The sequence below is a fragment of the Toxorhynchites rutilus genome, chromosome 1, assembly GCF_029784135.1.
Source record: "Toxorhynchites rutilus septentrionalis strain SRP chromosome 1, ASM2978413v1, whole genome shotgun sequence".
Lineage (NCBI taxonomy): Eukaryota > Metazoa > Arthropoda > Insecta > Diptera > Culicidae > Toxorhynchites > Toxorhynchites rutilus.
In genome coordinates this window covers 128,738,259-128,751,716 of record NC_073744.1, presented here as the reverse complement: position 1 = coordinate 128,751,716, position 13,458 = coordinate 128,738,259, and the positions used below count along the sequence as shown (strand labels likewise).

The 13,458-nt window shown below is 38.5% G+C and overlaps 1 protein-coding gene across 1 annotated transcript; it reads right to left on the bottom strand.

Moving 5' to 3' along the window:
- Window positions 1–9,630: 9,630 nt before the first annotated feature.
- LOC129761434 (uncharacterized) lies at window positions 9,631–12,755 on the bottom strand. The gene is made up of 2 exons (XM_055759153.1): window positions 9,768–12,755; window positions 9,631–9,690 (listed from the first exon to the last, which is right to left on the bottom strand). The coding sequence occupies exons 1-2, from the start codon at window positions 12,753–12,755 to the stop codon at window positions 9,631–9,633; spliced, it is 3,048 nt and encodes a 1,015-aa protein (XP_055615128.1).
- Between the last annotated feature and the right edge of the window lie 703 nt (window positions 12,756–13,458).

The following is a 13,458-nucleotide window of genomic DNA, read 5'->3' as shown; positions in this document are numbered from 1 at the left end:
ACCTGTAATTGAACATTTGCGATGACAGTGGTACAGTGTCGACTTTCAATGTGGGGTCATAATTTGGATCTCTATGTTTACAAAAATGTCCAACTAAAGTCGCATTACATGTCCGTCCAATTAGCTAAATGTCGAACTAATTGTAAATTACTGTACTTTCAATCTGGAAACAACTTAAGAATTGGTGAAAATTGAATAATCAGGAAAGTCCCCAACTATCAATAAGCTCAGAACAACTGCCAAATTCACATACTCATCAGATCCTGGCAAACAAATTATGAAAAAATCAATTTGTGTTTTATTATTATTTTGGATAATGTCTTAGAAAGCATTGAACTGTATTTCCTAAACTCTTTTTTGGAAGGTTTAATGGCCCTGAAAAGCGCCTTGTTTTATGGAAAGGTTCCAATTTAGTAAACTTTGTACTCGTGGTTTTGAAAAAAACCATTTCGAACGCCCTCGATGCCGCCTTGTTCTGGATTTGCCACCAAAGCAGTTTGTATAAAGAACAAACTTTTTTTCTTCTGCTACCTGATGCCGTTTTGCGATTGCGTTTGCCACTCGCCACTCGCTGCAACTGCCTGTTGTCTTGATGTCCACCGAACCGAATGTGTTCTGTTCCGAATGCGGGTTTTCTTATCGTCGCGAGCAGTTAACTCGATCACTTCGGCGGCCGAAACTATATAACGCCGGCTAGGTGGACTGGTGCACTGGTACTAACGCGCTCGGCCTAGCAACCCCTGCGAGGAACTCCAGATCAACACGGTTCGAGCGGGATTTTGCCTTTTCCTTCACTTTTCCTCCTTTACCATGTCCAGACATGGCTGCTTGGGTTGGTTTGTTGATGGGTTGTGATGCGAACCGATGTGGTGTACGGTTTGAATGAGAATGATCGTTACGGCAGCGGAGCGGGGATTTTTAAGCTGACTGGCTGGCTCGAGAATTACGCATGTGTGAGACTGCGACCAATGTTTCTTTCTTTTTTTCCTTTTTCCTTTCTGGTTGCCCGTTTTGGTCGGTACGATTTGAGGAGCACAAAATGGACCAATCAAAAATGGGCACATAGTGCATTTTGGCAATGCTTGATATTTCACAATTATTCAATTATTTATCTCATGAAAAATGAAATGTTATTCGTTATGATAGATGCGTAGATATATTTCCTATCAATTGATGCAAAAACCTTTGCGATCTATTGAGAAATGCTCGAGTTATAAGCGTTCCATATCTTGCATTTTTTCCTTCTTGTTCAGTGCCTAGATTTCCATTTCACCCCCTATATCTTCCGGTTAGACGTAGTCCTACGTCAAAAAGTGTTTGTTTTTGTTGCGAATATTACGTGTTTTGCTACTTTTTTAATGAAAATACGTTAATAATGTGTGAGGTAGAAAAGCTTGTGAATTATTGGAGTCAAAATAACGGAACTAGTACCCAGGATGGGATGTGTTGTTTCTGGTCACTTCCTGTGCTGTTTTATATATATATATATATATATATATATATATATATATATATATATATATATATATATATAGAATTTCCATCTCGAATTATAGAAACACATCCCACATATGATCATTTCATCAATTCCCGAGGGATGTGACCATTCGGAAAAAATGGCTTCGATTCTCTGGATACTAAAGAAAAAATATGTACATATGTACAAATATGAACATAGTCACATCCGCGGAATCGGTCTAGTTTTCTAATGGGAGGAAACATGACTATCCCGAGAGGGACATTTCGTCAAAGGGAATCGAGAGCAGCACCATCAACATCTCTAATGAGAAACCTAGCGATTCGGCCGGTTCTTCTTCTTCAATGGCACTAACGTTCCTAGAGGAACTTCGCCGTCTCAACGTAGTATTACTTGCGTCATTTTTATTTGTACTTAGTTGAGATTTCTATGCCAAATATTACGCCTTGAATGCATTCTGAGTGGCAAGCTCTAGAATACGCGTGATCACAGTGCAAGTCGGAGGAAATTTCTTTGACGAAAAATTCCCCCGACCAGAACGGGAATCGAACCCGAACACCCGGCATGTTAGTTATGACGCTAACCACTTCGGCCGGTTCTGATAGCTTAATTCAAGCACTGCGGCAGGAGGTATCGGAGAGCTACAGAGAGCTTCAGGAATCTTAAATCCGAATTACCAAACCACAATTTCCCCTAGGCTTTGATTAGGAAGAAAATCAAAATAGATTATCTTTACACTGCAATGAATCTATATATAAATAAATATATATATATATATATATATATATATATATATATATATATATATATATATATATATATATATATATATATATATATATATATATATATATATATATATATATATATATATATATATATATATATATATATATATATATATATATATATATATATATATATATATATATATATATATATATATATATATATAAATGGTTTCGGTCTGTCTGTCTGATTCTTATTGACTCGGAAACTACTGAACCGATCAACATGAAAATTGGTATGCGGGGTATTTGGGGCCGGGGAAGGTTTTCGTGATAGTTTGAGACCCCTCCCCCCTCTCTAAGGGGGGGCTGCCATACAAATGAAACACAAATTTCTGCATTACTCGAGAATTATTCAAGCAAATGAAACCAAATCGGGCATTTTTAGGTATTGGGGTTTTTTCAAGTCAAATGAAGCACAAACTTTTGCATAACTCGAGAACTTATCATCAAAATTAAACCAAATTTTGCATGTGAAGGTTTTAGGGGGCAATAAATGTTTCTATGATGATTATACTCTCCATCCCTGTCTCTAAGGGGGGTGCTACCATACAAATGAAACACAAATTCTGAATTACTCGAGATTTAATCATGCAAACGAAACCAAATTTTGCATGTAGAGGTTTTAGGATGCACTAAATTTTTCTATGGTGGTTAGACATTCCTCCCGCTCTCTAAGGGTGGACTGTAACACAAATTTCTGCATAACTCGAAAACTAATCAGGCTCAATTTGGGTTGTGAGGGTTTTTGGCTATGAGAAATGTTTCTATGATGGTATGACACCCCTCCAAACATGACAATTGAAAATTCCGTTCCGCAATTACATAGTGACAGGTGCTGTTAGTCCATTTGATGTTTGCACTAGCGAAATTGATCTTTGTTCGAAAGTGGAAATGGATTTTAATGTGATGAAACGCACTCCTATATCTTCTCCTAACTATACAAAAAAAAGGATCGCCGGATGTGTTGATAAGAGCAGAACTCGAGGAAGGAATTTAACCATTTAGGGTTGTCTTCATTTTATCATATTTTCTGTATAAAACATTCATTCCATGTAACGGAGAAACATGTGCATTTGCAAGTGGTTCAAAAATCTTGAACGAGAATTGTGTCTGAAAATAATCTGATATTATGATGATGAGTTTTGTTAGAAATACTAGGAATTTTATAGTGAAAGGTAAATTCAACGGGGTCGAAACAAAGATAAATCAATGGAAAGTTCTGTTATTGGACCCATGAATTTACTCATAGTAAGAAAACGTGAATGTTTGAAGGTATTGATAACAAAAAAACAAATCTTGGGCGGGACGAAGTTTGCCGGGTCAGCTAGAAAATATATACATTAAGCTAAAATACAATAGAAATAAACCAATTTAGACAAATTTATTATACCGCTCCATGATACTTGCAAAGCTAACACCCCAGCAAACATTAAATCGCATAATAAGCGTATATATAACATCATATGCCCTAAATTTTGGTTGGTATATAATGCGCCTAACTGGCATATGCATGCAAAAGTGGAGGTCATATACATACATGGCAAAAGCTTACCGAATTAGTTTGGATGAATATGCAACTTTGACCAACTATAATAGCGATTATGTTGAAATTGAATTGCGATCTAATATGAATATATTCATGAATTGTCAACGCACCTAATACGACTTTTGCCATACTCATATACGATTTATTACAGACGTAGAAAAAATGACAACAAATGGCGCAAAATATTTTCGTAAAATGTTTATTATAGCCTCACGAATCGCCATCAATGTCAATGTAGAAATAATAATTATTGAATTTACTTGTGTTGGGAGTGGAATATAAATGTTTAAAATGGCACAAATTGATGTTTGGTTAAAACTACTTCGATGTGGGTTCGAACTCCGGTCGTCTGGATTATCATCCACCAGCTATCTCACGCGGCTATCTGAAATTTAATTCAACAGCGGTTAAAACTCGTACATATGATTCGATATGATATAACCTAATACATTCTATGCAGTAGGATCAGTCATTGCTGGTTGCCAATTTTATTATTTAAGAAAAGGATCTTTGATTTCCCCATCATAGAAACCAAATATATAATATCATTGAACTGGAATAATAAAAAATAAATGAATATTGTAAAAGTTGCCCAATACGCAAACTCGGTTGAGCGAAGGAATCAACCTTTCTGAGTCTGGATTGGCAATTTACAAAGTTGAAGTAGAAGAAAAGCGTCACGAGAAATAACCTATTCCTGGAATAAACTGAATTGTCTGCCTTCGCACTAATTCCCTACGGAACGAGCCACGAACGGAAGCTAATCAGACTTATTCCTTTCAATAAATTGAACTGACTGCCTTCGCACTAATTCCGTACGGAACGAGCAACGAACGGGAGCTGATCAAAATATCGAACATCAACTAAGCGGGAGGATCAACGAGTACAAGATCTTCACGAACTCCGAGCGCAAATTATACAACTATTGCTGCGAACGTTGGAAGACTTGAATCTGAAGAACTCTCGTCAGTCGATTCAATGGAGGTGGTTTCGGACTACTTAATCGTAAGACACGATTCCAAAGACTACTTGCTTTATTCAGAGAACCTTGGGTTTTTATACAATTTTAGTTTATCCTAAATCTACCCTAAATTTAAGTCTAACGTGCGAAAGAAAGAGAAGACTATAAACGTCCTTGCTTCTTTTCATACAAGTCCTTTACCTATCGCTATCTGTATTTCAAAACATACGATATCCATAACTGCATTCTAAGAGCAACGGAGCCTAACGCGATAAGAAATGTGTGCGATTGTTTTCGGTTCCTTTCCTTTCTACTAGGTTTTATTGCACCAGGTTTTATTGCACCCGCTCCCGATAGGATTGTTATTTTAGGATCTTACACACGGTTCGCTCTTATCGTATAGTGTTTTTTCTTCTGTCCTTCTTTCGATCGTTTACGATATTGAAATTAAATTGCTAAATTCTTTCGATTTCTTACATTTCCCCTTCCGTAAATCTACCTGCTCGAATTTACACTTCAAAGAATTAGCAATTGTATAAGTATTCAGTTGTTTTTTTTTTTTTATAAATTTTTGTTAGCTATTATCTAATTCACTTTTAATTATTTTAATTCACTAATTCACATTATTTATACTCTTGGTAAAATTCGTCCACAAATGGGTTGTGTTGTCGTATCTTCCATAGGTATTGCCGTCTCCCTAGTCGTAGCAATATTGATGTCATCAGATGGTTCAGTCTTCCTTGAATTGATTGATGTTTCACGTAAATGTCGTACTGCATTCCGGTGAGAAAGAAACGTTGTGAGTGAATCCCAGCAAGATGCCATCAATTGCCAGCCGAATCCATATATGTCGTATAGAATTCTGCCGTGCATGATTGTATCGACGATAAACTTTATCATCCTGCCCATCATATATAGACCAATCGCCGTTGATGTGATGTTTCCGAGCCATGTAGACCAAGACATAAGCCGCATCCAATACCTTGTTATTGCATCGTCGATTACATCTCCAGATACTAAGGCTCCGAAGTTGAATCCTTGATCATTGGGTCGTTGTCCAATCAGCACCTTGTGTATTACATTCGTTGCCACTCTACGATCTCCTTGTTCATAAATCATATCCCTCATCTTTTTAAGATTGTCTGCATCATAGACACCACTTTGCATTAGATTTGGAAGAGGTGTGTAGGACCATGTTGTAACTATGTCCGACACTAATTTCTCTGGTGGAGTTGTTTCACGTAATCGTCCATCAGTTGTATACCATTTTCCTCCGAACATGAATTTTGCTGGTATTAAAGGTGTGCAATCTATTTCAATCCCGCGGTTCTGGAGTATTCTTGTCACAGGTGCCAAAAACATCGACCTGTTGTTAAATTCAACTGGAATTTCTTGGAAGCATCGCGCTTCGGATCTTGGCGTAACAAATACTGGTTTGCATTCAATAACATGAAGCACTTCCCCAGCAACAACTGCTGTATATCCTGACCTCTTCATTATGCTCGATACAAACTCCGTTGGATTGATTCTTGCTAATGTCAATTTAGTTTCCAGTAGAGCCTTATCTAGTTTGCACATCTCTGTCATAACCGAATTGTATACGTCGTCTAATTTCTGACCAATGTAGTTTTCGACGAATGTTATTTTCGAATTGAAGTAAGTAAATAGATCATTATTTGAACCTGACGTAGGTTTTCTAACAAATGGCGATCTCATGTTGGATAACTCCAAAACTAATATTCTGGGATGGTCTGTTTTAAACCCAACGTGTCCACATATATATGTCCTTGCTGTAGTTTTTATCGAAAATAAATGTCGTTCCGATATTGTGCTGTACACTACAACCTCTCCAATGGTTTTCATTTGGTTATTCGTTGTTTTGTTGACAACTCCTTCAAAAATAACTTCAAACTCGCTTTCTTCACATCTACGGTTCATGTCGATGTCCCAAGTTAGATAGCCTTCTTCAGCGTCCAAACAACGTCCATGTGTGTATGTACACGTTAAACCTCCTTTCAACATTATCTGGCTACTTTCAATGTCTACAGAGGCGACATAATCTTGAAGTGTAATCGTATATTCATAATATACTAAGGCGTTTGTCCACGTGTATAACGGCGTTTTGTACACTCCTCCACTGCAGGAACTGCCAGTTATTGATCCTACCACCAATACTTGACCTCTATTTGTGCTGTTGAGATTCAATTCCTGAATAACAGTGTTATCGGCTAGTGTAACTGCTCCACTATAGTGAGCTTTTCGACATTCCTCGGATGAAAACTCCTTCACGATGTAGGCAAAGCCGTGTTGATAATCAGAAGTGTGGGAGTGCATACCACAGTGTCGAATCGACCTCTTGATGATGACTTTACATTGAAATACCTTTGTTTGAATTTTCGAATTTCTTTGTAACATTTGTATCCGAAGTTCCGTTGTTGTCAGGTTAGTTGTTGGCGGTAAGCAAGATGCCACATCCAACAAAGAATATGAAGTCATATTTACATCTGCATTGGCACAGTCGTATGCGATCAATCCATGAGATGTTGAGCCTAGTACACTGCATCCCACGAATAACATTGCAGCAATCAACAGTTGCATGAGCGTTAACCGGTTAACTGTATCTGATTTCCATCTTATTTTCCTTCTAGATTCGCCTTTTTGAGAGTAATCCGATTGTACCAAAACTTTTGAAGTTTCCGCTGTTAATACAGTTGTAGTACAAGGATTGATTCGTCGTTTCTTTTTCTTCGGCTCAAATTTCTCACAATTCACACTGCTGTTTTTTTCAATAACTTGATGGAGTGCGGTAAATGAGGTGTTCATTTTGTTTACTTCTTTAGACGTTATGTCTTTCAGAGCGGCATCCTTGCGTATATTCAATACTGCTAGCTTATGTGCTGCTCGTTTAAAGGTCCCTTTGGGTGTTTTAACGAACGCTGTACGTACTTGGCCGTCTTTTCCTTTTATAACTCCAGTTACTCGTCCTCTCAACCATAGGCCCCAACGTATAGTACTGTCTGTTATCAATACTATGTCGTCTATTTCAATGGGCTGAACTTTATGCGTCCATTTTTGTCGCGATATTAATGTTGGTATATATTGTTTCTTGAATCGATCCCAAAACTGTTGACTGTAGTGGTTCACTAGTTCCCATTGAACTCGAGTGAGGTTGTTGCTGTCCAAATTTTGAGGTGGAACGTATTCACCTGCCCGTCCAATTAGGAAATGGAACGGTGTTAGAGCCTCTTCCACATCATTATTGCACGGTATGTGTGTTAGTGGGCGACAGTTTAAGATAAACTCTACTTGTATTAGAGCTGCTCGTAACGTTTCAGGATAAGGTGTCCGACTACAACCTATCATATAATATAAATTGTCTTTAATAGTTCTGATGAGTCGCTCCCAAACTCCTCCAAAGTGCGGTGATGCTGGTGGGTTAAAGGTCCATTCTATCTTCAGTTTTACAGCTTCAGATTTCGACATCCTTTCGTCGATTTCGTGGATTAGTTTGTTTAGTTGTTTTTCAGCTCCAACAAAATTTGTGCCATTATCGCTGTATACATGTTTGATCTTTCCACGGCGGTTTTGAAAGTTTTTAAAACACATTAGGAAGTGATCTGTATCTAACTTCTCAGCCATTTCAATATGCACGGCTCTCGTAGTCATGCATGTAAAGAGCACGCCCCATCTTTTCTCTATTGATCGTCTTACCAATACTTCAAAAGGACCGAAGTAGTCCACTCCAGTATTCGTGAATGGATGAGCATACAAATCTACTCTAGCTGCCGGTAATGGTGCCATTTGAGGTGGCAAAGGTTTAGCTTTCATTATAATGCATTTAGAGCAGTCCGTTTTTATTTTGTTGAGAACTGTACGCATGTGTGGTATATAATACCGTAATTGTAATGCTCCAAGTACTACGTTATCCGAACGATGAAAGTATTTTTGATGATATTCAGCAACGATCAAACGTGTTCCATGGTCTTCAGCAGGTAAAATCACAGGATGTATTGTATTCATTTGCAATTTAGTTGCATTTTCGAGACGACCTCCAACTCTCATTACGTTATATTCATCTAGTATTGGAGTAACCGCTGATAACTGTTTATTTCTAATATCAACATAACCGTTTAATTCAATGTCATGAATTTCCTTAGCGAAATGTGTCATTTGTATTTTACGAAACACAACTCTTTCTGCAATTTTTCGATCCTCATATGTTATATTGCGATTAAAATTAGATTGTATATTCAATCGTTGGTTTTTCTTGTATTGCAGCCAATCAACATATTTTTTCACAACACATACATGGTGTATCAACACATTCCAACTGGAGTATCGTTTGATTCCGATGAATATAGAACTTGTTTGGTGCAATCCCACTACTTGTCTCAACTCTTCCGTTGACTCCTTAATCTTCCTGTTAGGATATTCGATCACTGGCTTCTTAAGGAATTGAGGTCCTTTTGTCCATATAGATTGCCCTTTGAAATCTTTTGTAGCTTCGTCGGCGGGATTTAATTCAGACGGTATATAACGCCATTGCTGTATATTGGTTGTATCTAAAACCTCAGCAACTCGATGAGTGACGAATATTTTATATCTTCTATTCTTCGGTTGTAACCATGACAAAACATTTTCCGAGTCTGTCCAGTAGGTAATACTATCTATTTTAATTCGTTGCTCGTTCTGAATGGTATTTGTCAATCTGGTTCCTAGTAAGGCTGCTTGTAGTTCCATTTTTGGAATAGACAACTGATGAATAGGTCCGACTTTTGCCTTTGCTGCCAATAATCGTATATAAACCGAGCCGTTTGCAATACAACGTAAGTATATAACTGCAGCGTATGCTCGTTCAGATGCATCTACGAATGTATGTAGCTCCAATTTTCCTGCTCCATCCGGTATTATACACCTGGGTATTTTTACGTTAGAGGCTTGTTGAATTTTCGCAAGCCAATTTTGCCACTGTTTGCTCAAATGTTTGGGTACTTCATCATCCCAGTCTAACTCGTCTTTGTGCAGCTCTTGAAGCAAAATCTTTCCCATTATCGTATAATTTGATATCAATCCTAATGGCTCATACAAACTCATAACAAATGCTAACACCTCTCTTTTCGTGGGTAATCGTAGCGTTTGTCTTACTTCATTGCTCAGCTTCTTCAACGATAATCGATACCCGATCAAATCCAGTTTCGTGTTCCAATAGACACCAAGAACTTTTTCAGCACATGAATCCTTATCCTCTATTACCTTAATGTCGGTAGATTGGATCCGATCGCTGGATAAATTGCTCAGTAATTCCTTACTGTTCGATATAAAGTTTCGAATGAAGAATCCGCCATGTTGGTGTATATCGATGACGTCTTTGGTAATAGCGGTTGCCTCTCGAATGTTTGTAAAACTATCCAGATAGTCATCCACATAGTGTTGTTTTTCAATTGCCAGGGCTGCTTTCGGTTTCGATTCCATAAATGCTGCAGCGTTTTTATTTTTCACTGCTTGCGCGCATGATGGTGAACATGTCGATCCAAAAATCATTACCTCCATAATGTATACATCAGGTTCTCGATTGTTTTCACAATCTCGCCATAAAAATCGTTGAGCATGCTGATCCTCCGGTTTTATTTTGACTTGGTGGAACATCTCTTGAATATCTCCACAAACTGCAATACGTCCCTCTCTGAATCGCAGCAATACTCCAACGAGTGATGTAGTAGCATCAGGTCCAGACAAAAGATTAGAGTTAAACGATACGCCATTTATTTTTGAAGCTGCATCAAATACCAATCTTGGTTTTGGAGGTATTTTATTCTGGTTGTGAACTATAAAATGCGGGAGATAGTATGTTCTCGGAACCGCGTTAATTAGCTCTGAATGTGCTAGTTTTCTAGCATATCCCTTTTTCACATAATCAGCGAAGGTATTGATAGCCCAATCCTTCAATTTTTCATCTTGTTTCAATTTATTCTCCATAATCACCAATCTCCGTAAGGCTGTATGATAGCTGTCCGGAAATTGTACATCTTTGGTTTTCCATAGCAGACCGACCTCGTAACGGTTGTCTTTTAGCTTGATGGTGTTGTCGAGAATCTGTTGTGCTCTTTCTTCCTCTGGTGATCTTGGCAGTTTTTCCACTAATTTCACTCCAAAATCGTCGATTGAGAAGTATCGCTGCATCATTTTGCTCATCTCCTGTTCTTCCTGGATGACCATTGTATAATCTTGACGGTTTATGTTATACTCCTTTCCGTATATCACCCATCCGAGTCGCGTTTTTACTGCCATAGGACCATTTCCTTTTACCGTTTTGATGGCACTCAGTAATTCGCTGTTGTCCAATCCAATTAACAATGTAGGCTGAGCTTCCTTATAATCTTGAAGCGGAATGTCCTTCAAGTAGGGATAATTCTTGGCAATTTGTTCCATGTCAACTGTTTGGATAGGAAGATTTAGATCATGCATAGTCCGGGCCATCACTGGTTTTCCTATGCCCTTTATCCAGAATTTTACCCTCTTGCTTGAGCAGGATTTTAAACAATCCTGTGTCCATTTTAATGTAAGCGGGTCAACTTTTCCTTCCAACTCTAACATGTTAGCCATTCTCTCGTCCAATAGTGTTACTGATGATCCTGTGTCCAGGAAGGCGTAGGTGTCTATCATTCTTTCGCCGTTTTGGACTGTTATAGGAACTATTTGATAGTAAAGGTGTTCCTTGCGTTGTCGATGAATATTCGTGGTTTCTTCGGGACCTCGTCGTACGTCAGCAGCCGTATCCTGATTTCTTTTATACTCCGATCTTTGATGAAGTAAGCGATTGTGCTCCTTGTTGCACCCATCGATTCCACATATTCCTTTCATGCTACAATTTCTCATAATGTGGTCATTGGAGTTTAGGCACTTGAAACAAATTCCTTTTTTAGCCAAAAGCTCTCTACGTTCCAATGTTTTCATTTGTTTGAAATTCTTACATTGGAATAGCCTATGACTGGCTGAACAAAGTGCACATTTCATAGTTTGATGAACATTAACTCGAGGTTTCCTTTCCGTAGTCGACACACTGTTATTAGACTTTTGCATCATACGGGCTATTCTTGAATGTGGCAATAACCACTTATTCAAATCGTTGAGTGTTGGGATCGAAGTGTTGCTTTGGATCACTTCAACCCATTTCACTTGTATCGTGTATGGCAGCTTCTCTATGATTTCCTCTATTAAACGATGATCACGTAGATATTCCTTTTGGCCCAGCGCCTCCATATTCACCACCATGTTATCTAGTGCGTCTGATATATCCGGAACTACGGTTCGGCTGTCCTTTTTGATACGTCTCAGGTCGTTCAGAAGTTCTTTATATACAAGATCCTTCCTTCCAAAGCATTCTTCCAGCTTTTCGATTATTTTCGGAACATTCTCTGAGTTAATCATCAATTGTTGGACGGTTTTATACGCGTCCCCTTTCAGAACTTGTTCCAGGCGGTTGAGGTTCTCTAAATTTGAGAAACCTCCCTCTGCCGTTGTATCATGGAATGTTTTCTTAAATTTTGGCCAATCCTTTGATGCGCCAGAAAATCTGGGTAGGGTCGTCAATGATTGCCTCTTTAAATATATAGTCCAGTCACTAGACATACTCACTGTTTGGGTAAATGATCGATCCGTGGGCTGATTTGTTACTTGGCCCGAGGATGACGTTGAGCATTGGCCTTTCATAGTCGCCATTAATTTGTCCATTGCATCCAGTTGTTGTTTTATCTGCTCATCTTTCTTCCGAGCAGATATTTCCAATGATGCTAATCTTTGTTGGATCTGCACGCATTTCGGGCAGATCCATTTTTCTTCCGCTGTCGGCGCGACCGTTAAGTTAACACAACCGATGTGGAACCATCGGTCACAATCGTCGCATTCAACCATATCCTGTTTATGGTCTGGTTCCGAGCACAAACGGCAATTTCCGTTTTGATTTTCCACGAAACGTATCATGGTGTTGCTTTCAAGATACTCAGCCGTTGAAATAATGTATAATTCTCAGGATCCGTTTCCAGTTGTTTGTAATTACACTTTGCTCACTTTTCAAGGCGTTGAGCCTTTTTAAGCTTTCTTAAGCTTGAGAGATTTATTTTCTCGCTTTCAGGTTAGCACACTTTCAGAAAGCTTTTTAAACTTTTAGTCCTGTTGGAATTCTTTATCCAACTTATTCACTTCAAGGTGATTTGCACTTTCACAAGGCCTTTTAAACTTTTAGTCCTGTTGGATTTGTTTATCCAACTTGCTCACTCTTATGGCGTTGAGCACGCGCATAAGCTTCTATTAAGCTTTTAATCCTGTTGGGTTCTCAATCCAACTGGCCCTTTGCTCATTCTTATGGCGATGAGCACGCACTTATGAGTTCGTTGGTAATGAAAGGCTCCTCCTCTCTGGAGCCACCAAATGTAAAAGTTGCCCAATACGCAAACTCGGTTGAGCGAAGGAATCAACCTTTCTGAGTCTGGATTGGCAATTTACAAAGTTGAAGTAGAAGAAAAGCGTCACGAGAAATAACCTATTCCTGGAATAAACTGAATTGTCTGCCTTCGCACTAATTCCCTACGGAACGAGCCACGAACGGAAGCTAATCAGACTTATTCCTTTCAATAAATTGAACTGACTGCCTTCGCACTAATTCCGTACGGAACGAGCAACGAAC

Excerpts from the sequence above, each read along its gene's own strand:
- LOC129761434 (XM_055759153.1), bottom strand. The coding sequence starts at position 12,755 with ATGATACGTTTCGTGGAAAATCAAAACGGAAATTGCCGTTTGTGCTCG. Across the intron at positions 9,691-9,767 it reads AGTTAGACTGGGATGATGAA|GTGTATAATACCGGATGGAG; the intron begins GTACCCAAACAT and ends AAAAATACCCAG.